This window comes from Lepidochelys kempii, chromosome 20 (genome assembly GCF_965140285.1).
Source record: "Lepidochelys kempii isolate rLepKem1 chromosome 20, rLepKem1.hap1, whole genome shotgun sequence".
Lineage (NCBI taxonomy): Eukaryota > Metazoa > Chordata > Testudines > Cheloniidae > Lepidochelys > Lepidochelys kempii.
The window spans coordinates 930,169-957,653 of record NC_136399.1 but is presented as its reverse complement, the minus strand read 5'-3'; the positions used below and the strand labels follow the sequence as shown (position 1 = coordinate 957,653).

At 42.5% G+C, this 27,485-nt stretch overlaps 1 protein-coding gene across 5 annotated transcripts in view; it reads right to left on the bottom strand.

The window, feature by feature from the left end:
- The window catches only part of SCN8A (sodium voltage-gated channel alpha subunit 8), a 117,235-nt gene that overhangs the window by 42,242 nt on the left and 47,508 nt on the right, over positions 1-27,485 (bottom strand). For 3 of the 5 annotated variants that reach the window (XM_073319060.2, XM_073319055.2, XM_073319057.2), the window contains 8 exons: positions 24,974-25,065; positions 13,252-13,473; positions 10,316-10,379; positions 8,785-8,926; positions 7,785-7,991; positions 6,678-6,965; positions 3,979-4,338; positions 929-1,064 (listed from right to left, as the gene is read on the bottom strand). In XM_073319060.2, the coding sequence (XP_073175161.1) occupies positions 929-1,064; positions 3,979-4,338; positions 6,678-6,965; positions 7,785-7,991; positions 8,785-8,926; positions 10,316-10,379; positions 13,252-13,473; positions 24,974-25,065 (1,511 nt within the window). Of the gene's footprint in view, positions 1-928; positions 1,065-3,978; positions 4,339-6,677; positions 6,966-7,784; positions 7,992-8,784; positions 8,927-10,315; positions 10,380-13,251; positions 13,474-24,973; positions 25,066-25,197; positions 25,290-27,485 lie in introns of all 5 variants that reach the window. The other 2 variants (XM_073319058.2, XM_073319056.2) reach the window with 1 other exon arrangement.

Here is a 27,485-nt window from a genome sequence, read left to right as displayed (position 1 = left end):
CTTTGAAGAGGTGCAGATTTAGGTGCAAACAAAATGCACAAGTACTTCTCCAGTGCTTAATTTGTAATGAAAGAGATGCCAGGGCTATGAACTGCCAAGCCTAGAGGTGCCAGGGCTCAGCCCTGGCAAGCCGTGGCACAAAGTAAGCACTGTACTTCTCTAAGGGAGGAATCACCACTAAGTTAAGCATCAATTCTTTGGTGCCTTCACAGCAGCTCAGCAGAAAAATCCATTTGCCTCCCTCTGCTCCGATCACCAACCTCTCTGGCTGTTGTGGTTTCATCTCTGCTAAACACAGCACAAAAACCACCTTTTCCATGGCTGCCTACAAGTAGTTGTGTTGCCCAGATTCCCTCCTTTAATGTCTTTCCACCAATCTCCTTAATGTGATATACATTGTTGTACAGTAATAGCTGTGTTTTGCATTGTTCTAAAGGGGAATTAATACAGCTGTGTAAAATGCTTAGTGCTTTCTCTCTCAGTCTGGAGTTTGTTACAAAGCCACAACTTGGGGCCCAGTTCACAAGACTGAGCCATGGCTCAACAGAACCTGGAGGAATTTGTGGTTCTGAGTAGAAGCCAGGCAGAACTCCAGTTCCACACATCTCCCACCCAAAACACTGAGGTTTCAGTTGAGGGAAGGTTTGAAAATTATCATATGAATCCAAACAAGGGGGGAAAAGAACCACAACCCCCAAAACTGTCACACTGATACAGTAACAAACACATTGCTGCATGAGTCAAACTGGATGCAGAAACAACAGGGATTAAACCCACCACATTCAACTCCATAACACATCAGCCAAGAGGAGAATCTCCTTCTAGTTACCAGCAATAGGTCTTCTAGTTTCTCCAAGGCAGCCAAGGCGTCATTAGGCACACACATAAATACAGACATACACACTAAATTACATGGCATTGTGCACACCTTCTACAAGGGTATTAGTTAAAACAGTCATTATACTGTTGGTTCGATCCTTTCTTCCATAGGATGCATTCAGTTGATCCATTGAGACCAAGAGAGACCCGGTATGTTTCTTTTTAATCTCCACCTCGGTAGTACCCTGCAAAATTCACATGTCTAATTAGAACAGACTCTTGATCAGTCTGAAACTCTGCATATCGTCACGTTGGATAGATAGCATGCACCCAAGGGAGAAAATAAAACGGGAGTTTTCCATACTGACGTCATTCCTTATGCACGAGCCTGGTGCGTTTATCTTACGTAACACTATGGATGCTGCTTCCGCAGGCTGCAGCAGTAGTTTGCACTGCTTAAAAAAAATGTGGTTACTGGAAGCTTAGCATTTCCAATATATTCTTAATGCAGAGTATTTGCATATTTAAGACCAACCAAAAGGAGAGTTTTAAAAATTTGGCAGTTTCTGCATAGTCCTTTGCTCCGCAAGAAGCCTAATTTATATCAATCGGAGGAAGGGTGGATTGTTGCTAATGTACTAACTGGGACACAGGAGATCTTGGGTCAGCTCCCACCTCTGCCACAGACTCCCTGTGCGACTTAGCTAGTCACTTAAAAATAGTCCTGCCTTTCTACCACCTTTGTTTGCCCCATCTATTTAGACTGTAAACTCTTTGGGGCAGAGTCCAGCCCATAGAGAACAATGTGAGCTGCTGGTAATTAAGGACAGACTACAGTGCGAGAGCCCAGCGCTCTCAACTCCCATTCAAGTCAACAGCCAAAATCTGGATTTTGTTATACAAGACAGATGTAATAATTTCTTAGGCTTTGCTCTAGTAAAGGATTAATTGTACCCAATGGGAGCAAATCTAGGCCCAGAGATCTACCATGTGTGCTACCAACAGTTTATTGCTTTGCCCTCGATACAGGAGTCTGCCATCAGTTGCTTGTGAAAAGAACACATGTGCCTTAAACAGCCTTTTGTCTCCCTTTCTTAAGGAAATGAGATACTTACTCTATGAGTGACTAAGGTATCCTGCATAACCCGTGTGATTCCCCAGTGGTCATGATGGCTAATTGGTATTTGCATTGTTTAACTACAGGTATAGCCAGTTATCAAAAAGAACTGCCAAGTAACCAGTGTATCCAGTATCACATAATACAGAAGTCTCTCTTCAGGTGTTTTTCATGCATTCATCATGCTAATTACAGTTTCTAATATTTCCATGCTGTGTTAGAAAGAGAACAAAATATTCAAACTACACATTATATTAACATGCTAACTGGGGAAGAAGGTAGGAACTAAAGTTTAACGTAACTAAAGAAGGGTCAATAAAGTCTCAAGGATGAATCAAGGATTAGAGGGTATTAATTTAGGTTGCAAAAATAAAAAAAAAACTGCTTGGAATTTACACACACACACTAGCTGGATTTCCCCCAAAAGCTATTTTTTTTAGACAGCTCACAAATGATCTTGCTACCCTTTCTTTTTATCGAAGGCCAAACAATCCCTTCTAACTAGCACATAATAGTACAGGCTCTCTCTGGCTTTCTAGACTAACTTGTTTTGTTGGCATATTTTTAAATGAATTTTTTGACTGAAGTTCATTCAGCCCTTTTGTTTTAAAAAGTCACTGTCAAGAGAAAAATCAGATATTAAAAAAAATACAAAGAAAAAGAAAAAATTATTTTCCTCCATTGTGTTAAAAATTTCCCTTGTGGAAAATTCCTGTAGAATTTGAGGGAGATTAAATCAATATGATTCAATAGATATCACCTTAAACAATTTATAGACTGTAAAGGCCCTGATTTGGCAACCTGAGCCAAACTGATGTGCAGCAGTGTGCATGACTGCATAGATCCATATGCATAAATCAGATTGCCGGATTGGGGCCTGATAATTATATTATCCTCTAGGCTTCCATAAGATGGTTTTTAAAATTCTATCGTAAGTTTGTCTCTGTTAAATTCTATAGGATTTCACACAGAAGGATGAGACGATTACAATGGAAGGATTTTAAAAATTAAATTAAGTTTACTTCCCAACCATCTAAACTGATGGTTTCATTTCATTCAACTTGGGCAGTGAAACTAGACCGGTCAGAGTCTCTGCTCTGTTTATAGTCAGTTTCACCACCTGTTTCTCATGCACTAGTGCCATGCTGAGAAAGTTTAAATCTAAAATGACACTGTTTTCACTGAAATTATTTTCTTAATTCCATTAAAACATTTCTTCCTTACTAGATTTTGTAATATATATTACAAAAAAGAACAAAACCTATATTTGGAATTAAATTTCTTGTCAGTGTTCCCTTTTAAGCTTCATATTTCACCTAGATCCCCCTTCTCATAGGTCTGGTCTTCCCCAAAGCTGTCACTCCTGGTGCCTGATTTGGTTCTTTGTTTGAAATTGCTCTCTCACACTCTCCTCCCTTCACTTCTAAGACCCAAATCCTGCAAGCTGATCCAGGCAGGAGGGTGGCTCCACTTACACTCCAAAGGAGTTCCATGAACTTCAGTGGGTAAGGAAGTAAGACTTTGTTCCATCTAGACCTGACTGCAGTATCGTGGCCTTCGAATGTAAAAATTCTCTGCCCTGTTTACATTTGTTTTTAAAATTATTCCTCCATAAAGGATTTTTTTTTAAAATTTGGTGGGAGAAACTTTCCAGCAAATCTTGGTCTATTTCCTCTCCTGCACCTCTTAAATAAATTGTTCCTAAGAATTGCCATTACTAATGGCAGGTTTATTATTATATCCTTCATGAAAATCTCAATTCCAAGCCTTTTTTTCCCCCCCCCCAGGAAGCCAGGAGGAGGATGTGGGTCAGTAGGTTACTCAAGAAGAAAGGAAGGGGGTAACTGAAGCATGGCAGCCTTTGAATCCAATACAGACTATATAGTCTGCGGTTAGACAAACCAATTTTCATTCCATCAGGGTTTCCATTTGGCTTGGAGGGCGGCATACAGGAAAGCAGAAGAGGGCAGACCGCCATGCCTAGACTATCTACTCATTGACTTCCTTACACTGTCATCAGTAGCTGCCTTATCTATTTTCACCTCAGGCAGAAGGCGTCCCACGGGCCTATTAGATGCCGGGCCGCCAATAAGGGACACCACGCCATTACAATCCACTGTGCTGTTCCTTTTCACGTTCCGGCGGATGCTGGGGAAGATCCGTGAGGACCGGCTGCCCTGGCTGTACCCACTGTAACCACTGTAGCTGCTTCTCCGTTCCCGGCCACGGAAGGGGACGAAAAGGGAGTCTCTCCTGCCTTCACTCTCCTCCACCGTGCTGTGCTCATCATCAGCAAATTCGTTCTCTGAGCCTGGATCACGGAAGCGCCCTCTGAAGCTGAAGATACTGCTCTTGCTGTTGTGCCGGGAGAGGAAAGGGGAGCCTGGGATGCTGAGAAGGGACTGGGAGGGAGAAAAGAAAGAACAATGACGGCGTGAATGGTAGAAAGAAAAGCAAAGCGATATCACAGAAGGCCACTCTCATCCCTGGATCTAGGGCCATCCATTTACACTGGACAAGTCAGTGCAATTGTCTGTTTGGTACAAGTGGCCTCACTACTGTTCCTAAAGGGTAGTTACCTGCATTCCATAAACCGCATCACTTGAACTGAAAGCTCTTTGGGACAGAGAGTGCCTTTTTGTCCTGGTCTGTACAGTGCCCAGCATAGAATCATAGAACTGGAAGGGACCTTGAGAGGTCATCTAGTCCAGTCCCCTGCACTTGTGGCAGGACTAATCATCTAGACCATCCCTGACAGGAGTTTGTCCAACCTGCTCTTAAAAATCCCCAATGATGGAGATTCCACAACCTCCCTAGGCAATTTATTTCAGTGCTTAATCAGTCTGACAGTTAGGAAGTTTTTCCTAATGTCCAACCTAAACCGCCCTTGCTGCAATTAAAGCCCGTTGCTTCTTGTCCTATCCTCAGAAGTCACGAAGAACAATTTTTCTCCCTCCTCCTTGTAACAACCTTTTATGTACTTGAAAACTCTCCCCTCTCAGGTTTCTCTTTTCCAGACTAAACAAACCCAATTTTTTCAATCTTCCCTCACAGGTCATGTTTTCTAGACCTTTAATCATTTTTTGCTCTTCTCTGGACTCTCTCCAATTTGTCCACATCTTTCCTGAAATGTGGCGCCCAGAAATGGACACTACAGTTGAGGTCTAATCAGCGCAGAGAAGAGCAGAAGAATTGCTTCTCGTGTCTTGCTTACAACACTCCTGCTAATACATCCCAGAATGATGTTTGCTTTTTTTGCAACAGCATTACACTGTTTACGCATATTTAGCTTGTGATCCACTATGACCCCCAGCTCCCTTTCTGCAGTACTCCTTCCTAGGCCGTCATTTCCCATTTTGCATGTGTGCACCTGACTGTTCCTTCCTAAGTGGAGTACTTTGCATTTGTCCTTACTGAATTTCATCCTATTTAGTTCAGACCGTTTCTCCAGTTTGTCCAGATCATTTTGAATTTTAATCCTATCCTCCAAAGCACTTGCAACTCCTCCCAGCTTGGTATTATCCATAAACTTTATAAGTGCACTCTGTATGCCATTATCTAAATCACTGATGAAGATATTGAACAGAACCAGACCCAGAACTGATCCCTGTAGGAACCCACTCGTTATGCCCTTCCAGCATGACTGTGAACCAATGATAACGATAACGATTTTCCAACTAGTTATGCACCCATCTTATAGTAGCTCCATCTAGGTTGTATTTCCCTAGTTTGTTTATGAGACAGTCATGCGAGACAGTAACAAAAGCCTTACTGAAGTCAAGATATAGCACATTTACCGCTTCCTCCCCAACCACAAGGCTTGTTACCCTGCCAAAGAAAGCTATCAGGTTGGTTTGACACGATCTGTTCTTGACAAATCCATGCTGACTGTTACTTATCACCTTATGATCTTCTAGGTGTTTGCAAACTGATTGCTTAATTATTTTGCTCCATTATCTTTCCAGGTACAAAAGTTGAGCTGACTGGTCTGTAATTCCCCAGGTTGTCCTTATTTCCCTTTTTATAGATGGAAACTATATTTGCCCTTTTCCAATCTTCTGGAATGTCTCCCATCTTCCATGACTTTTCAAAGATAATTGCTAATGATGGGGTCTTGACCCTGATCCAGGTCAATAGGTGCTGTTGTAATACAGATACAAATCACAATCACAGCTAGATCCTTGGGAGCAGTCTCAGCAAAGAGGCCAAGGAATGAACAGGCCATGGAGACTGCACTCCCCTAAAGGGGGCTGCTAAAACCAAGGTTGAACCATATTTGGGTGGCAGTGTGGGAGAAAGCATCCCCAGCTGGTGCCTTTGTGCTGGGCTTTAGGGGAGGATTTTACTCCCTTTGGTCCTCAATCCAGCACTTTTAATATACAAAGAAAATTTTAGGAAAAATGATCGAACCCAAGCATGTTGAGTAAATTTTTCAAAAGCACCTCAGTGACCTAGGAGCCTTAGTTCCATTTTCAAAAGCGACCTGGCACTTATGCGCATAAGTCTAATTGAAAGTCACCTGTGTAACTGCCCTGACTTCAGAGTTATTCCTGATTTCCACTAGGCTCACAGGGACATGCAGGACTTGTTGTGTAAGCAAACACTACAAGATTGGGCCCTAAGTTTCCTCCTAATCCAGCATCAATTAAAAGGAACGGAAAGATTCCCTTGGATTGCAAAGGGCACAGGATGAGGCCCCAAGAAAGGAAATGTGACTCTTAATAATGCAAAGGAATGTTACCTGATTCATGATGGAAAATTTCCTTCCCAGCCTGTTGTCTGGCAGCCTAAAAGCTTTTCTCCTCATTCCATCCTCCGATTCAGACTTGAACACCTTCTCGTTGTCACCCTTCTCCTCTCCTTCCAAGAGCTCCTTCTGCTTCCGTTTCTTCCTCCTGTTCCGCCGCTCCTTGTCACTCTTAGAGCTGAGTTTGGAAATCTCAGAAGAGCTCTGAGACACCCTCCCCCTGCCATCATCCTCCACAGCATCTTCTGAGACCGTCCCTGCCGAAGTGACCATGGCAGCAGCCTGAGGGGAAAGGGACAAAATTAATTTGTTCCTTATTTAGTGGACAGGGAAAGGGAGTGGGTAAGACAGAAAAATGACAGTCATCTCGCAGAGGCAGTGGAGTGGAATGGTTACAGCATGGGGGGCTGAGCTAGGAATCCACATCTCTCTTTCCTGCTCTGGGAAGTTGTGTGGTCTAATGCTTAGTGCACTGGATCAGGACACCAGACTCCTAAGTTCTGCTTCCTCCTTAAAATGGGGATTTTGTGCAAATGGTTAGAACACAGGACTGGGATCCAGAACTTGTGGGTTCTGCTGCAGACTCCCCTTGGTTCAAGTAACTTCACTTCTTTGTCCCTCAGTTTAGTCCTCTCTCTGATGAGTAGAAATAATACTTATCTGCCTTACATGGGTGTGGCAAGGCTCAGCTAGAACCGAGAGCTGTTCTGACATTCTCTGGTGATAGATGCTTTAACCAGTGCAATGCAAATAATAGAACGAATCTGTGGCTTTCTAAGAACTTTGCAGTTACCATTGTGCTATACACCTGGACTGTCACAGAGGTAGCAGAGACAGAACCCAGGTCGTCTTGCTACAAAAACGCAGGCCACTGCCACTTTAGCTAAAGGAGAAACTCCGTAAAAAATATTAGCAATATGTTGGGCATAGGAACACAGGGTGAGCAATTCTAATTCCATCCAACAGAGCGCAGTGAGGCCCAGACACACCACTCAGTTCATTACTGTATTTTCATAATTTTATATGACTCTGTTTTGTAATTAATGGTTCAGAAAAAAAATTATAACAACCTAAAAAAAAAGAATTAATCAAAACTGTAACCTGCGCATCTTCCTGCTGCCTTTTCAGCTGTTCCAACATGGCCTTGAATTCTGCTTCCTTTTGCTCCGCTTCCTCCAGCGTGGCCTGGTTCTGCTCCTCATAAGCCATGGCTACCACAGCCAAGATCAGATTGACCAGATAGAATGAACCCACAAAGATAACCAGGACAAAGAATATCATGTACGTTTTTCCTGCTGCTCGCAAGGTCTGAAAAAGAGACAGCAATTTCCCTATCACTTTGATTCAGAAGAGACTGTCTACAATATGGATCTGAGCAGCCAATCACAGTTCTGATGGATGATTCTAAAGAAAAATACATCGGTACCATACATACGAAGTGTTATCTAATTTTTTAGCAGAATCCATTCTAAAGAATTAGGATACACAGCACACCCAACAACCTTGGGCCCAAGCAGTGAAATGACTCTTCTCCTTCCTTTAAGGACAAGCCTGATACTATGTCAGGCAGGAGTAAAGGTTGTAAATCTGACCAAAAGATGGAAGTTTTCAGGGATTCAGAAATACAGTATGAAACTCAATGCCAAGCACAGAGATTCTTTTGAAACAATGCTGGTTCAGCATGATGCCAACCTGCTAGAGAAGTCTGAATTGTTCTTAGACAACATGGATGGACACACTTTACCCTTCAAAGCACCTGGATGCCCTGTGTTATACTACAAGAGTATCAGCAAAGCTCAGGTGCGCACTTATGCACAACATACAGCATGACAATTTTGCAGCATTCACCACAGAATCTTAGTTAGAAGATTTAGCAAAACAGAACAGCCTCCAGGCTGAAAACAGTCAAGAATGCTACATGTGCTCTCCCTGGTGCCATTCTTCCCCTCCTTAAAAATACAACTCCTCCTAAGTCACACAACCATACACTTGTGGGTGGCTCCCTCAGACCCTTAAAAAACTCCCCATCCTCCCACAAATGTGTATGAAATTACAGGCAACAAAACATTGTAAGCAAAAGAGAAGCAATGCATTTACTTACTAACTGATACAAGTTTTCCCAAAAATCCTGAGTCATAAGGCGAAATAAGGCTAGGAAAGCCCAGCTGAAAGTGTCAAAGCTTGTGTAGCCATAGTTTGGATTCCTTCCTGCTTTCATGCATGTGTAACCCTCTGGACATTGGCTGCAGAAAAGAGGAAAGCAGTTTCAGGGTATCAATATTGTAAGAGCCATAAGGACAGATGAACAGGAGGCTTGTTGCCAAAGGCTGTGATGACTTTCACAGCAGCAAGGTGCAACATTTCATATGTGCTTTATTTTCATGGGGACAAAGCGGTTGGCAAAAAAACAGGGCAGTTGACAACCATGGAGACAGAAGCCCTTATCCACAGAATGCAGCAGTACAAGGTTATTCATATTGCCTGACCAAACCTGAGCTGGACAGGCTAGCTACAGGGGTAAGAGCCTACTACAATCTTCATACCCACTGGTGACCTGAACAAAAGCCCCCTTGAGCCAATTGGAGTTTTTCCATGTTCTTCAGTGGGCTTTGGATCAGCCCTCAATCCTTGGCCTTGCTGCAGGCCAGCCAGTGCCAACTGTGGTGATGGTAGGTGATGTGACATGGACCTACCATTGGGATCTAGATTAAGAACCACCAACTTACTTAATATTGACCAACGAATGGCCATCACAAGGTAAGAACTGTTACTACTGACCAAGGCTGGATTGGAACCAGCAATCTAAAAGTGAAAAGCTCTAGATCATTCCCAGCCATCCTGAGCCTTTCAGGCCTCCTGAATAATCTAAATGACTTGAGGTTGAAATTCAAGGACCCCATAAATTCATTTTCTTGTTCTCTTGCTTTTATAGCAATCAAGTTTTCTATTGTGACCCAAATTAACCAGCAACTGTAAGTTTTTGACTAAACAGAATTAATTTACTAATGCTAATGGAAATACCATTATCTGTATTTACAGCATGCATTACACAGATTTTAAATAAGGTAATTAAATACGAACGCTAAAGTTTAGGGACAGGGTTTTCAAAGAGCTATGGGCAGCTGGGCACCCAGGACTGGATTTCAAGTGTCCAAGGGCCAGATTTTTAGAAGTAGTTAGGCGCCCAAAGCCCTAAATGATTTAGGACAATTCTCATTGAGAAGCAATGAGAACAGTGCTTCTAACTTCCCAAATCTCCTTTGAAAATCCCATCCTAGTACGGCTACGATCCATTTGCTAGTGAACTGGGAGAATGTAGCCTGCAACATTCCATACACATCAGTTGCTTAATTTTAAGTGGTGCAAAATGAACCACAAATAATGAATTTGTCTTTTTAAAACAGAAGTTATATTTTTGTTTACATATGACACCGCAGTCCAGCAAGCCTACACGAATACCCTGTGTCAGGCATGATACATGCAGAGTAGAGAGACAGTTACTAATGGGGTGCATTCAATGAAAGGAGAACAGGCTACATGGAATCACCTTTAAGCCTGTGCCACCACTAAGCTCTATGAAAGCCATTGGAGAAGAAAGACATTCTTTACTTTTAATAAAGTCCAACACTTACCCTGCATCTGAGCTGTTACCACAGAGCAAAGGATCAAGGGCCCCAGGGATTACGTAAAAGTTTGCTGAAAAAAAATGTTAAAACACATATGTATGCACACTGCACACTTAATGGACTCAGCATATTACAAAACTACAGAAGCCTTAACAGAGCAGTCATCTAGGTTCTTCCTGGAAGTTAATACAGCCGTTTGAGCGCAAATACAAATGAATCGCTGGCACACTGGAGCAAGTTAATTCAAGAGTGGGGAAGCAAGGGAGAAGCTGCGAAGAGCTGGACCCTGATTCTCCACTACCTTGCGCTTTGTGTTGTCACTTACACCTGTGTAAGCCCTACTAGCCTGTTTACCTGCTTTGCACAAGTACAAAAGGAGATACAAGGCACCCAGTCACTTCAAGTGGAAATATGGTGAGTGAGAACCAAGCGAAAACCAAATAACAGAGCTCAGGAGCCAGGTCGATGCTTTCATCTGCAGAGCCGATAGCATTCACAGACATTTCCTCACTGTTCCCACTCACCATGTTTACACCTTGTTTTTATTCGGGGACAAGTTTTTGCTCTTGTTAATGTTTGGGGAATAGGCTGCTCTTTGAGCTAGTACCTGTATCTACACGGCATTTGGGCACAGACACAAGTATTTAGGGTTCATTATCCCCATTTGTATAAAAGTCAACCAGTCAGGATGAAGAACTGATATCAGGTAATAAAGGTTGCCTGTTGCACACCATGAATAGAGAAAAGGAAAGGAGGACTTGTGGCACCTTCGAGACTAAACAGTTTATTTGCGCATAAGCTTTCCTGAGCTACAGCTCACTTCATCGGATGCATCCAATGAAGTGAGCTGTAGCTCACGAAAGCTTATGCTCTAATAAATTGGTTAGTCTCTAAGGTGCCACAAGTACTCTTTTTCTTTTTGCGAATACAGACTAACACGGCTGTTACTCTGAAACCTGTCATGAATAGAGAATAATCAAATAGCTCATAGGTTGCAATTAATTTGCATGAACTGTTAGAGTGATTGAAAATAAATAAGTAGGAAAGGAAAGGACAACAGGCTCAGTTTTACAACTAAACTATTAGTTACAAATGGTTCAACATGTTCCATAGGTCTCTTTGCACATATCTTTTCCAAATGCTTGGTCTTTTTCTAAATCAATGCTGACTGACACACAAAGATAAGGCTTTAAGAGACAGGAGGCCAGGATGCAAGAATGGCAGTTGGAAGAGGATGCTGGACATAGATATAATGGGAAAGTGGGGGTCAGGTCAAGGCTTAATAGAAAGAAAGCATGTACAGCTCAGTGGAGGATTGAGAGAAGCTTATTGTGCCCCACGCCCTGATGCTGGGAGCCTCCCTGCTATAGAACTAGGATTTAAGAATCAAATACATGAGCCACTTTCTCAATCCCTAAAGCCCTCTCTGCAGAGTTGTATGCAATCTTGGCTGACCACTCATGAATAACACTTGATAAGACACAGCCAGAGAGAAGGAATCCCTGAAGCAAGGAAGTAGCTTTCAAAAACTCTACATTTAAAACTAAACAGACTGGGCTCTAAAAAGCTTGGTTTGTGAGCTTGGAGGCACAGAACTCACTGTGGGTTGGACAAACAAGTTGCAAACCTGGGCCAAGTATCAAGTGAGCCTTGAACCATGGGCCACAGTGTAGGGTTTGTCCTTGAAACCAGGTGATGTAGTGATAATTGGGGCCTAGTAGGCCTACTCCATTTGTGAGCCCAACTGTGGGAAAGGAGATAAAAGTTTATAAGGTGTGACAATCTGTAACAATAAATATAGATGGGGAAAAGTGCAAAAGGTAGAGACAGGCTGAATTAGTCTAAACAAAAAGGCCAACTGATATAATTCAAGGACTGCGTTAAGATCATGCCGATAAACAAGAAAAGTGAGGGACAGGAGATCAATGAAACAAAGGTGGATTGTCAGAAATTAGACCTAATCTGTAGACAAAATAATGAGAGGATAGGTTATTCTGCTCATCATTCCCTTTTTGGGTCCTTTTGGGGGGCAAGGAGGCAAAAGTGAACACAATTGCTGACTAAAAGAAGTGAGCTTCACTATCATGGCTGCACCCGCAACATTTCCTGGGACCCCTGGCTTTACTGGGACACCATTTGGTCTTTGTCATCCTGATCCTCAAATTTTGAAATTTACTGAAATTTAATGATGTGTTTGCCATGGTACTAAGCAGGTTGAGGTCTCTGTATACCAGTAAAACTGCTTAACATTGGACAGTGGCAGGGTCATTTAACACCTTTAAATCTTTGGAACCATTTATTCCATTGAAATTAATACAACGGTGAAACTTGGTGATTTAAACTAATTTTTTCTCTGGAGTTTTTGGTTCCACTTTTGCTGGAAAAGAACCAGCACTATGGAACACTAACACAACCATCCTCTGATGTAATTAAAACATGGTTGGTGCTTCAAGCACACTCCAGGGTCAAGGATGACACACTCTCCAGTACCACCTACACTCAAGGCAGAATTGTGTTTTAGCTACTTTGTGGAGGTGGACAGGACCACCATTTTGTGGGGTTCGAATCGCAAAGCAAAAGTCACATTGATCTAAACAAAATAACGTAGGTTGAGTACAGATCTACAGAGCTTTGCCCAGGCCTCTCCAGATCTGCAACGTTATAACAAGGACTGGCCAGTCCAATGGACAGTGGTTATTTTAGGAACAGCACTCACCATGCTGAAATGAACAAAGCCATGATTTTCCAAAGTGAATCTGGATGCCCAATTTAAGACACCTTAAAGAGACCCAATTTCCAGAAAGTGTTGAGAAACCAGGGCCTTTAAGGTGCCTGAAGCTGGGCACCCAAAATCTCCAGTCATTTTGAAAATCTTGGCCAACAACATTTTGTCATGTAAAAAGGAAACAGACTTTAGGGAGCATTGCTGCAGAAATACCTACAGACATTGTTGGTGTATTCTTGCCAGTCAAACCCCCTGGTGCCATTCTCTAGTAAGCTCTTATTGAGGTTAATTGGCCATATTACACACTTGTTCCTCAAATTGCCCATAAACAGCTGCAGGCCGATTAAAGCAAAGACACTGAGGCAAAACACTGTCAAAATCATTACATCTGACAGTTTCTTCACAGACTGAATTAGGGCACCCACAATGGTCTTCAAGCCTGCAGAGAGAAAATAGGGCTAGAAATCACTTTCATATAATTATCACACAGACAATACATTGCACATTACATCTATAACACAGTGGCAAAAGGTCATTGCTTAAGGACAGCCAGGTCCATGTGAAATTGAAGATGCACTGGATCTATTCCGGTTTTCCCCTACTGTACATTGATTAAAGCAAAAAGTATAAGGGGGGGTGGTGGAGGGAAGCTGAGCCAAATGAATCCTGGGTGTAACTCCACTGACTTCAGTGAAGGAAAAGGAATAAATCTGACCCAGTGTCTTAAAACAAATTAAAATACACCGGACCCTTGCTAGAACGCGCGTCTATCTAGCACAAATTCGCAAATAATGCGGTCACGGCCATGGATCCCAAATTTAATTACTTTAATTGCAGTTCATTCTAACGCAGTCCCTGCGTTAACGCGGTACCGGGCATGGATCCCAAATCCCGCGTTCTAGCAGGGGTCCGGTGTATTAAAAGGTCACCATTCAAAATCTTTGTTCTCTAGTGACAGCGCATATATAGGAGCCTCTGAGATGAATGTTAGGGCTTGTCTGCACACAGATGTTACACCCAGTTAAATCAGTGCAAAATCTAATTTAGTTAAACTGATGCAAACCCCTGCGTGGACAGTCTTATCTGGGTTTAAACCTTGTTCATATGGTGCAAGCTACACAGATATAAGCCAGGTTTAAAAGGATATCAGATTGTCCACATACACAGTCGCATTTGTTTAAACTGGTTTAAAACACACACCTTTAGTTAAACCTATGTAAATTTCCATTTTAGACTGGCCTTTACTCTTTCAATCTGGCATAAGAGGATTCCACGAAAAGTGTTAGGATTTTCTCCAGTATAAACTGCCTCTTTGGGACTCTATAAACTTGGAGCCAAAGCTGCACAAGACAGTTAAGAACATAGGAATGGCTATACTGGGTCAGACCAATGGTCCATCTAACTAGCCCAGTATCCTGTCTTCCAACAGTGGCCAAAGCCAGGTGCCCCAGTGATCCATCCCATCACCCATTCCCAACTTCTGGCAAACAGAGGCTAGGGACACCATCCCTGTCCATCCTGGCTAATAGCCATTGATGGACCTATCCTCCATGAACTTATTTAGTTCTTTTTTGAACCCTGTATAGTCTTGGCCTTCACAACATCCTCTGGCAAGGAGTTCCACAGGTTGATTGTGCATTGTGTAAAAAAAATACTTCCATTTGTTTGTTTTAAACCTACTGCCTATTAATTTCATTTGGTGACCCCCTAGTTTTTGGGTTATGAGGAGGAGTAAATGTCACTTCCTTATTTACTTTCTCCACACCACTCATGATTTTATAGACCTCTATCTTATACCCCCTTAGTCATCTCTTTTCAAAAAGCTGAAAAGTCCCACTCTTATTAATCTCTCCTCAGATGGCAGCCATTCCATACCCCAATCATTTTTGTTGCCCTTTTCTGAACCTTTTCCAATTCCAGTATATCTTTTTTGAGATGAGGTGACCACATCTGCACGCAGTATTCAAGATGTGGGCGTACCATGTATTTATATTGAGGCAATATGATATTTTCTGCCTTATTATCTATCCCTTTCTTAATGATCCCCAACATTGTTTGCTTTTTTGACTGCTGTTGCGCATTGAGTGGATGTTTTCAGAGAACTATCCACAATGACTCCAATATCTCGTTCTTGAGTAGTAACAGCTAATTTAGACCCCATCATTTTATATGTATCTTTGGGATTGTTTTCCAATGTGCATTACTTTGCATTTATCAACATTGAATTTCATCTGCCATTTTGTTGCCCAGTCACCTGGTTTTGAGAGATCCTTTTGTAGCTCTTTGCAGTCTGCTTTGGACTTAATTATCTTGAGAAGTTTTGTATCATCTGCAAATGTTGCCACCTCACTGTTTAACCCCTTTTTTCAGATCAATTATTAATATGTTCCTCAGATGTGTCACCTAAAAAGATTGGCTCCGGTTTGGGAATCTCCCTCACATCCTCAGCCGTGAAGACCGACGCAAAGAATTCATTTAGTTTCTCTGCAATGGCCTTATCGTCGGATCCTTTAGCATCTCAATCGTCCAGTAGCTCCACTAGTTGTTTAGCAGCCTTCCTACTTCTGATGTACTGAAAATTTTTTTGCTATTACTTTAAGTCTTTGGCTAGTTGTTCTTCAAATTCAGTTGATGTATGTGGTTTAATACAAACGACAGTACGTGTCTTAGGCAAAAAATAAAAGGGATCTTCCAAGCTCAGTCTGATCTGCCCAGGTACCATCCTTCAATTCAGTGGACAATTTGCATGAGCAAGGAATGCAGAATAACACCTTCAATCAGACCTACGTGAAAGATATGCAGAACCCAGTCAGAAGTCAACAGGAATTTGGAGTGTAGAAGAAAAACAAGGGTAGACCCTTAAAAAACAAACAACTCTAACATCCAGCGGGATTGTTCTGCATTTATAGTATGAAGGGAGGAAAAGCAGACAAGAGCTTTGCTGCACGTGGATTTCAGACAGAATTTCTAAGGGTGGCCATAAGTGACTCTGGAAAATAATCCTGGGATGTTCCCTCCCATGGCAACTTCCAACTCAACCCTGCTCCATTTACAAAGGCCAAAATGGTTTTCCAACCACAAAACTGCCAGGCCCCACAAACTCAAGCACCGCTGCAGTAAATTAAAATAAAAGCCACCTTCATCCTGCTTACTGACTGACTAAGAAAGAGAAGCAACATTTTCACCACGACAAAACCAGTTAGATGAGCTCAAGGTAAAATCCCTCACCTCTCCCTGGAGCTCTAAGCCCCATGTCCACGAGACACAACAGAGACCATCAAATGTTTCTGCCAATATTAGATCTCAGTTTCAGCTAGAAATTCGTGCTTAGCCCTCCACCTCCTTATTCATATTATAAACAGTACTGATAACTTTTAAAAGCATCCATGAACGCGAAGTTACTCCCTTTGTCTGTTCTGTCTCACTTCTTCTGCTTTGGCAAATCAGACCCTTTCATGCCTTGCAAAATTCTACTCAGGCAGCAACTAATTTTTGGTCTTTGACAAACAAATAAAATGTTGTTAGTTTCTCATCCTCCTCCTCATCCTGTCGGAGCTGGGCAAGCAGGTTGTGCGTACAGGCTGGTCAGCTTTCCCATAAGAGTTCAGCACGGGTGCCCCTACATCCTTTCCAGAGCAAGTGGGAAAGATGGGTCACAAAATATTTGCCACACCAGATCATGTCACAGGTGGATTTCGTCTGGTGTCCCATCACCAGCTCTGGCCTTGACTGCACAGAAAAGTTATCTAGGCCCCTACTGCTACTGGACACTCCTGAGCCATCTCCAAACTTCATCCTCCAAAATATTTTTCCAGATAAGAAATGTAGTTTACCTTTCTTCACTCTGCCCAGGGAATTGGATCATATGCAACTTCTGAAAAGAAATCCCTACCTAACCTTTTAGAGATCTGATAAGAGAGACTCCTATGAGACTGGTATCCTTCCTTTTAACATATTTACTGAAGTGCTTTTTCCATCAGCCACAACGATAACTTATCCCTTTAATTCATACTCAGAAGGAGGCATTTAATGAGTCATTAAATGTTGTGCTTTATGAATCTCTTACTCCCTTAATCTACTGTTAGCTGTGAGCACTTTTGATACACTTTACTATTCCCAGACCATGTATGGATTTCCATCCCTTGCCTCCCAAAACCTCACCACATCCATCAGTGCTTCCATACAATTGTAATTGATATTAACTTCCCCCTCATCACTGCTTTAGCTACCTCCCAAGAGGGCTTTAGGTTTAAAAACTCCAGAAATGTTAGCCTTGTTAAGCCCAAGCAGTCATCCCAGGCTTAAGATGCTTCCTCCGACCACCACCAGCCTTCTATAACAACCTCTTGGGCAATCAACCCCTCTTATGCTTGTCTATAGGCACTAGTTTTGAAGTAGAGAGAGAGTGTGCAACAGTTCCAGCAGTAAATATTTCAGCTAGGATTGGATCAGCCCAAAGCTCTGGCTCAGATCACCACACCAGCCGTCAATTGTCAGCTGTCAGACCCTCCTAGGTTACCAGCAGCTTCATCCAAAGCCCACGGAAGTCAATTAAAAGATTCCCATTGATTCTAATGAACTTTGCATCAGGGTCCAGATCAGAAGTCTTTGCACCTAGTCACTGTTCTCTGCCTAGATATTACATGCAAGTATTTATATATTTCCATGCATTCTTCGTTTTGACAGAATTAGCTGGTTGCTTCCGATCCATCTTTATTGTATGATCTTTGTGTTGCAGAATGCTCAGACGTAGAATACATGGCTAAATTGGTCTTTGGTTTGATGGTTCTTGAGACCACATTGTAAGTCTGGAGTAATTCATTTCCACAATGAGATCAGAAGAAGCTGAAGTTTGTCTGCATCTTCAACCAAGTGGTCAACACTGTAATTGGCAGAAGTGGCCAAGCATGAAGTTAAGGTCGCAGTCTCCCCTAAATGCCTGGTTTCAGATCCCACTCCTAGTATGATGACTGCTTTGACTGGGTGAAATCCTTATGGCCTGTGTAATGCATGAAGTCGGACTAGATCATCATAACGGTCCCTTCATGGCCTTAAAATCTGAATAAATGGCACTCATTTTTAGAGCCATACAATGCAGACTTCTGGACCTGCCCGAAAATCCAGCAATCAGCAAAAACTTGTGAAGCAAGATTAGACGTGGTGATTTTTATTTTTAAATTTCTGAGCAAAGTGAAGCCAGCTTGTACTGCAACCTCATTGGAGCTCACAGGCGCAGGCCAGGCCAGTAATTGGATGGGAGAATTCTACAGAAAATCAGATTGCTTTGGGAAGTGTTGATGATTTGGTGGGAGTTCCTCCCATCTGCATCACTACTTAACTGATGATCGGGGCTGGTGCTACTGAAGGTGCTGCCTTTTGGATGAGTGTAAAATTGAGGCCTCCCGCCACTTTTGGTTGCTAAAGATCGCATGGCATTTTTATCCTCCAATGGCTGCTTGACAACCCTCTTCTGTGAAATAGGATTGGTGAGTTTCATTGGTGAGCATCACAACTGGTATCATAAGAACATAAAACATCCTTGCTGGATGTCTCAGTAGGGAGCCCAAAGATTAAATGAGCTGTGAAGAATCGGTCCTCCAGGACACGGATTATGCACACTGGTCCAAAACCTCATGGGGAAACTAGCACTGATCATGCTGCTCCTGTTCTGTGGACACAGTGCTTCAGTTGCCAGGGCCAACTTTTTCTAGTCACCAGCTGGAAAGTCACATGAAAAATTTAAGCATTAAAACCTCTCAGTCCAGAAATGCTTGTTCATCAGGAAAAAGCCTCATACTGCAGCTTGCTCCCTCTAAGCAACGAGGATGTTTCCACTTCAACTTATAATCAACTTGCCTCAAATGTTTTCATACCATTAAACTGCAAGTGGGCTGGAGCTGAGTCATACGATCCTCTCCTTCCTCCAGGACTTTTTTAGACCACATAGATTTACATGGCCCTTCTGCAGATCTCAGTGTTAAATAATGCAACAAAGCTGAAAGATTTATCAAGCCATGTACATTTGTGTCCACATTCAGGGAGAGCACGATGCAGTTGCTTCTGTACATGGTACATTCCAGGGCAGAAAATGCTCTAGGGGGAAAATTTTCCAGTGACAAAAATGTTTCTTTGGCAACCTACAGTTTGTGTCCATTTGTTTTCCAAATGTCTTCCTTTTGGATATGCTGTATGGACAATCTGCTCAATGGCCAGACTCTATGATGCAGTATTTTACTGTATCTCAGAATTATAGATAAGTTATTGTGTGCATTACTAGGAGTGGCATCTAGAGGCCCCAGCTGAGAGTGGAGCCCCATTGGAGTAGGTGCTGTGTCTACGCAGAATAAGAGGCAACCCCTGTCCTGGAGAGTTAATCTAAATGGCCATCTAAATGGACAAGACAAATGAAGACTGAAGATGCTCATCTGGGAAATGAGGCACAAAGAGAGTAAACAGCTTGCCTAGTGTTACACAAGGAGTCTGTGGCAGAGTGGGGAACTGAATGCAGATCTCCTGAATCGCAGCCAAGTGCCTTAATCGCAAGCTTGCCCTTCCTGATCAACTGGCTGGAATCAGTGAGAGCTCTCAGCCCCATCTAGCACCCCATATCTGGAACTTGCAACTATACTTGGAGCTACACTCCAGGTGCAACTATGTTTTTGTGACCAGTTCATTACACTCATTTGACTCAGTTGCAACAAGCATGGCTGAGCTGTGTCTACAGAGCAGCCCTTTTCAGCATTTTGTGCATCTCCACCATTCATGCCACCTGCTGTAACCATGGTTGCTGTCACAGCATACCGGAAAAATCTGAGCAGTTATCCCATGGTGTCTCAGTAGGTGACGCCCATAAAGCAACACCCGTAGCACATAGGGCAATCAATTCTAGAGTGTCTTGCATCACATAGAGCTGGAGCCAGAATGGCCAACCAGGATGAGAATCAGATGTTAAAAGGAGACTTTTTTACCTTTCATCAAACACAAACAAAAACAAAAACGAGATTTTTTTTTTTTTTTTGGCCATAAAAATTTCTTAGCTGAAAACTGGAAAAGCTTTGTTTTTTCAGCAACCCCCTCAAAAAAAGTTAGATGATTTTTTTTTTTTTTTAAATCATCAACATTTTTCATAGAGGGGACACGAAAAAAACCACCAAAACATTTCCCTGACCAGTTGCACTGGCTACAAACATAGAAGTTTTGTACTGGGATGTTTTATGTTGCCCCAGAACTGAACCTGAATTTCTATAGGTTTCTGAGATCTTGATTTATGTCCCAACCCTTCTACATTTTGGAATTAAAAAAAATAACCCAAAACATTAAGTTTACAAGAGAAAGTCATGTAAATTATGCATTTTCAAGAATTACCAGATCCACTGACATGTAACATCCTCTCAAAGCCTTTTTACTATTTCAGTTATATAAGTGCCAGCATGTGACATGACAATGGAGTCTTGACTTTCTAAAAAGTGAGTTCGCAAATAGGGAAACTGGGGAGGAAAACAAATGGTAAAAACATTGACCAAAACACAATTTATCACATGTCAAACAAAAATGTGAAGCAAGTTGAATTACATAAGCAGGAATCAAGAATAAGCTGGGATACTACATCATGCAATATAACTGCAAGGCTCAGCAGAGCAGATTTAGTTTCTGATTTTCACGCTTTGTGACATTCAAGAGGGCTTCTGCTTAGATTGATCCTTGCAATTATCAGATAAATTTTAAAGTTTAGCTCTACTTTGCACCTTGCCATGGTTCATGCCATGGCTTAGACCTTGAATGGACCATGCAACTAAAGAACAGTCTGACTCAGTGGCACTTCATCTGTAGAGAAATGCGAAAATGAAGGCATTTCATTATCAAGGCTGTGTTATTTAGTCCACACCAGTTATCTATCTGAATTAAGCACTTTGAGTAACTAAACAAAAATCTAGGCTTGAATATAAATATCAGACGAAAAATGCAAAAGAGAGGAGCCAGTGATCTTTTGGGAACCTGTGCCTGATTCTCATTTATTCTAAGGCCTCTTTACACCGTTCCATCAGTATAAAAGCGTCTTACCCACTCGAAGCACCCCTTACATTGCCAGGCTGATGTAAAGGGGCCTTAGGGTAGCAGGCACATGAAACTGTAAAATAAAACAAATAAAGGAAGTTCCAGGTAGGAATAAAATGTTTTTTTTTAAACTCAGAGCTTTTAATCAATGCCAAAGTTCTTGTCAATTTCCAAGTAGCTTTATTGCTATTCATTTTTCCAGACACAACTGGAAATTTTTACACCCTGTTCCCTTCAGCCCTCTAAGTTGTTGTTTGCTAATCTTCAGTTCCTCTAGGGTCCCATTCTCTATTGCTCTGACAGTGTGCAATCATTATCCCTGCTGTGCACTGGTGTAAAGAACAGCATGAGACACCATGGAAAATTAGGCTCTTAAAAACATTAATAATTGTATCACTGAAAGATTTGGTCACTTGGGGGCATGGAATATCATTCTGATTCCTCACTGTTGCTTTGCTTTACCAATTCATAGCTAAAAAGAATGTCCCGGTTCAGATATCAATGGGTTGTAATTGTCTTGGAAACTAAGTTTTCAGGGTGATGCGGGCTTAGTTTCCATTTGCGATGGACTCAACATGTGTTTCTTCACACAATTTGTCAAGTCAGATAATGTGACCCTGGCTCTATACAACAGGATGCAGAGCGAGTTCTGTGCTTAATTCACCAACTATTAAAAGTTGCCTGTGAGATGTTCAGCTGTCTGCCTTCCCAGCCTAAAGCAGAACCACTGATGAAACACACTATCGGTCTACTGATACTAAGGATATTTTCAAACTGGTTAGAATAGTATTGTAGATCTGAATGGTTTTAGGTGACCTGACCCATTTTTACTGAGCTGCTTTCAGGACTACTCCATTTCATTAAAACAGGGACCTGCCTTCCTTAAGTCAGCTCTGCACTATGGCTCACACTGTTTTAAAATTGGTTTTTAAATTTCCCCAGCATAGACAGGCCCCAGGAGACAGCTTGCAGCACCACTACTTTCCTCTTTCAGAATTTGAGAGATGCAGTTTGCACTTCCACCTGCCCCTCCGTTTGTGTGCGCGTATGCACCCGCATGTCAGTGAAAGGTGGCAGATTGACAGCCCTGCAGAAGAGTCCCTTCTCTAGTCGCAGGACAATATATGCACACCATGTAAGCCCTCTAGCCTGCATGTCTGGAGGAATCACCTCTAGATGTGAAGGATTAAGCTCACTCCCCTGGCACTATTTGGTATTTGGCCTCTTTGCTGAGGTTTCCAGCGCCTGGGGCCACTTGGCAGTTGCTGTGTAATTGCATGTGTGATGCGCACTCTTCCCCAGCAGGAACTGCACTAAGACCAACATACTCATTTAGCACAGGTCACCAAGCCATCTTATGATGGTCATATTTGGGAATTACTGCTAGCATAGACTAGAATTGAGCTGGTGAAGTAGAGGTGAGTGTCTCTATATCCGATTAGTGATCCACTAAGCATTGCAAACCCTGCACCTCACCTGAAACTTTATCCAGCAGCATGTCTCCAGTCCTGCATACTTTTCATCTAAACACCCACTGCTCTTCTGAAGAGGCCAATTCTAATTATTTACAAAAGGTTTATTTAACATCTGTCATAATGATAAAATGGTTCTCTCAAGGTCATTGTGACACTGGAATTCCCATCCCACTGCATGCACTGAAGAAACAAGAGAAAACATTTAGATTTTAACATATTCAAATACATTACCTTGAGAAAAGTACACTTCTACCCTGTGTGTACAGTAAGCCACCAAGTAATACACTAGCTCTCTACCCCACAACTAGAGCTTCCAAGCTTACCCTGAAGACAACCAACCAGTAGGTTAATTATCCCAATTCTTGCTAGTGATGGGACCAGAAAGCAGGGGGTGATTTTGCATAGCCTCTACTGGGCCCCAGCGCTGCACAATCAGGGGAGATTCTGATTTAGGCTCTAATTTAAATCAGTGACCAAAGCTCCGCCCATTTCCAATTCTAGCCTTCGCATTCAATACTGTAACAGCTACCCTCACTTTGCTGCAAACTGGCTATGCTGAACTTAACAATGCGGGGTGGGATGGAACTTAGATCCTCCCTGCTCCAAAAGCACACTTGAGCTAGAGAGGAATCTCTGTTAGCAGTTAGGAGCATGGGGCCTAGGCTATGCAGCTGAACAGTTCCACATCTTTTTATGCGAGGTCAATGGCAAGTTTACACACTAACTAGGCAGTTGATTACACTATTTCACTCTGCTATACTGATGAATGTGAAGCACATCCTAAAGCAGTTTCAGCATACTTCTTCTTTTACCAAGGCAGTGTAAGAACTGCAGTGCACTGACAGCATCACAACTGCTCTCCAAGCAGTGCATCATCATCATCAACGATAATCAGACAGTTCTTCCTCCTTATGTGTGTATCTTAAGCTGTGCAGCCAACCATCCGACAAGGCTAAGTAAGAGCATTCTAATTAAGGAGCAATTCTCTATCATTCAGTGCAAGAAAAGCAGGTAGTATTTAAAAGCATCATGCAGCAGGTAGGGTTTATAAATATGGTAGGCTTGGCAGTCTGGAGGGAGGGAAAAGGCATCTGCCTCCTATAACACTATAGTTTGTTTTTTTGCAAACATACATGCAATAGTACACTGAGAAAATAGCAGGATGTTGCTGGACATCGTTTACTTAACAAGTAAAGATGGGGCTATTGCTCATTCCAGAGCAGAGCTACATTTTGGAGAGATGGAGAAAGAGGTAGGCTGGGCTTGACATCACTAAAAATACACAACCTGAGGTAACAATTTTACGTCACTTCTCCCCTGAACCCTGGAATAGACCAACTCATGTTCCAAGGCAATCTGTATTTTCAGTGCACTTAAAGCCTTCAAAAATATTCCCTCAGTACATTGTCAGAAAAAAACAACATAAAAACACTCCGCACTTTCCATCCCCAAAGCACTATACAAACTATCAACTTGCTAAACCTAATATCTGGGAGGCAAGTGAGCAAATCTCACTCCCATTTTCCAGATCAGAAGACAAAACAAAGGAGGTTAAGACCAAAACTCTCCCCAGTGGCTTCTGATTTTGGGTGCCCAACTTCAGATGTGCTGAACACTCAAAACTCTAACATGAAGTCCCTGGAAGATAAAGTTGCTCGGCACCCCTGAAAACCGGGCTCTACTTAGGTGTCTAAAGTTGGGTGTCCACAAATTCATGCACTCAAAAATAGAGGCCACGCATATGAGCAACATGGTGAGCAAAACGCAAGAACTTCCGGCGCCTCGTCACATGCTTCGTCCACTAAGCCAGAAAGCCACAGTGAAGGAAGTTCCATTACTTGGCACTTTAAAAACCAGACTGGACAATATAGTAGACATAGTATTACCAAAGGCTTCTCTGCACTGGCTGCAGGGCGTAGTGGATGGGCTAGGTGATCCAATAGGCCTCATTTTTACGATTGGATAAAAGTTAAAGTACTGTATGCCCTGACACAGTAGGGTTCACAACCCTCCCAGAATGACTGGTTCTTTATTAAAAAAAAATCCCCATTAGTGTAACTCCGAAAGTTCCTGAAGTGAACTGGATGACTCCTGGAGCAAGGCACTACTCAGCCTGAGTAAGAATGGCAGTAGCTGGCCCTTTATTTGTTTTGAATTATACTTCAGGGTTTTCACACAGAGGCTAGATATTGATAGACATGCACTTAAGAGGATGGTATACAATTATCAGTATTCATCCAACTGTCTTATATTATTTTTTTTTTAATCACTGTTGATTCATACAGACTGCAAAGCCCATCAAAAATGTCCCAGTGCCATTTTTGAAAGGTAAGTGGTGAGAGAAGGGGGGGAGGAAAGAGAGAGGGAGACATACACAAGATAAGCATTAATGCTTAAAAGACTCCTCACCTGGAATAACAGAGATAGTTTTCAAAGCTCGGAGAACTCTGAAAGTTCTCAATGCTGAGACATTCCCAAGGTCCACAAACTCTGTGACATATCTGTAATGAGGGAGGTCATACACAAAAAACACAATGACAAAACACACACCAATAAAACAACTACAGACAAAGCAATACATCACTCACAGAGGCCTGTACCCAACAGCTAACACCAACCGGAGGCCGCCTTACCTGGAATTACAGAAATAGTTTTCAAAGCTCTCAGAACCCTGAAAGTGCGCAGAGCTGAAACATTGCCTAGGTTTACAAACTCTGTTATATACCTGCAGAATTAAACCAGAGTTAATGGCACCATTGGGGTCACCTTCCTTTCAATATAATCGTTTGTAGGAAACAGACTGTAATTTAAAATGCTTTAGAACTGGCATTGAGAGAGACAGAGAAGGATACAAAGCCAAAACCAGTTTAAAAAGGTCTCAACAACAGCATGTTTTGCTCTTTGAGCTTTCCGAAATTTGGAGTCTAATGTTTTAATACTGTATGGACCCGTGCAAAGCAATTTAAAAAAATTACTTGGCAAAAGAAACCAGGTATGTTCGGAGAGACTGTTTCCTCAGTTCAATGGGGTATGTTGTCAATCAGAGCTACTTCACTTTCCTTCCTGTTTTTAATCGTCATCAACATTTGCAGTTATGCAGCACCTAAGTGCCACACAGACATTAGTTCAGTAATGTCGGTCTTCGCCACCTCTCTGTGAGGCACAGTTAAGTATTATCACCATTTTACAGATGGCCAGACTTGGGGCACAGAGAGGTAAATGAATCAGTATCAAAGCCACGAACAGATTCATGTGAATCAGTATCAAACCCAGGAATAGAACCCAGGAGTCCCCCCCTATTGTAACCACTAAACAAACTGCCTCTGAAAATAATTCTGCTGTTTTGGGAAAGTCTGACATTTCGTAGCTTTCCAGGCACTACAGGTCAAATTCACCAGTGTGCAGAAGAACTAGCTAGATATCACCTAAGCCTCGTGACTGGGATGTAAATGATCCCCAGGCCTTGGTGAATTTGGGACAAATCCTCCTGATATGACAGCAGTACAACCCCACTGATGGCAAGGTGATTGTATGGCTATAACATGAGCCCACAATGCTTGGTACTGATGCTTTTGAGAGCCTGACAGTCTTTTCAATGTTGATATTGCATTGCTTGTTAACTTACCATCCAGCTGCACAACAAATGATATTGGATGGGATTTTCAAAAGGAGCCTAGAGGAGTTAGGTTACCAATTCACAATAAATTGCATCAAACTCCTTTAGGCGCCTATGAAAATCTCAGGTGTTGACTAGTTGAATTTAAGGCCTCATTTGCATTTCTTGAACAATGCATCTTTTAGTAAACAATATACAGAAAGGACAACTAGTGAAAGGGCTGGCTCCCAAAAAACCCAATGCCCTAAGCCTCTGCGCTGGGGCCTGATATTTCAGAAAAGCGGAACACGCACAACTCCAGCGAAATGCAAGTCCCCTGGACCCTTGAAAATCAGACCCCCCACGCCTTCAGTCAATCATCTCTCTGATTTCAGTAGCCAGTGTTGGACCTGGGAACCCAGAACATGGACAGGTGTCAAATGTGTCAAAGCAAATGTGGAAGGGAAACAATTATTCCTCTCCCAGGTGTTGGTCAGATTGTCAATGACATATTTCCATTGATGATAGCGGGGGTTGTAAGAGTACGTTAGAACAGGCCAAGAGGTAAAACACATTTTTATAAGATACAGGGTGCCAAACGTTTAGAATTCATCTCTAATTAGGAAAATGAATTTAGTAGTCTACATGTTGTAAGACACCTGGGCACTTCACTGCTTATTAGACTTGGAAGATAAGTGGATTCAGCAAAAGGGGAAAAGAATGAGCTAGACAAAATAAAATACTGTAAGGTGGACTTCTTTTTTGGGATTCTGAATCTTTAGCTGCAAAAGGTTAATATCTACCCGTTAACCCACAAGTATCCAAAATGCAGCCCAAGAAATCCTAACATGCAAACCAAAACCGTGGAGGGAATCAGTGGTGGAGCCAGGATTTAAAAATTCCTAGTTCCCATCCCCTAGCTCAGCTCAGCTCACCAGAACATGCCAACTCTCTGGCACAGGGGCAAAGCTAGAATGCTGGACACTAATTACAAAACCCTACCTCACCATAGGTAAGTGGCCCCCTAACCATGGGGGGTGCAGAGAAACTTTGAGTGGGCACACAGCGGGGCCTGGGCCAGGGGAGGGAGGTGGGGAGGGAGCATCACTCAGCCTTGCTCTGCCACTAGCCGCAGCTCCACCCCGCCCCTCCTCTGCCCTCATTCCCTCTCCTCCCTCAGTCCAGCTCCACTTCTAGCCCCAGCTCCTCCCCCATCCCCAGCTCTGCCCCCAGCTCTGCCTTCAGCCCAAGCTCCTCTGCTGAGGAAGCCCTGGCTGTGCAGCAGTGGAGCACGGGCGCAAACAGATTCCATTCCTGGCAAGGGCA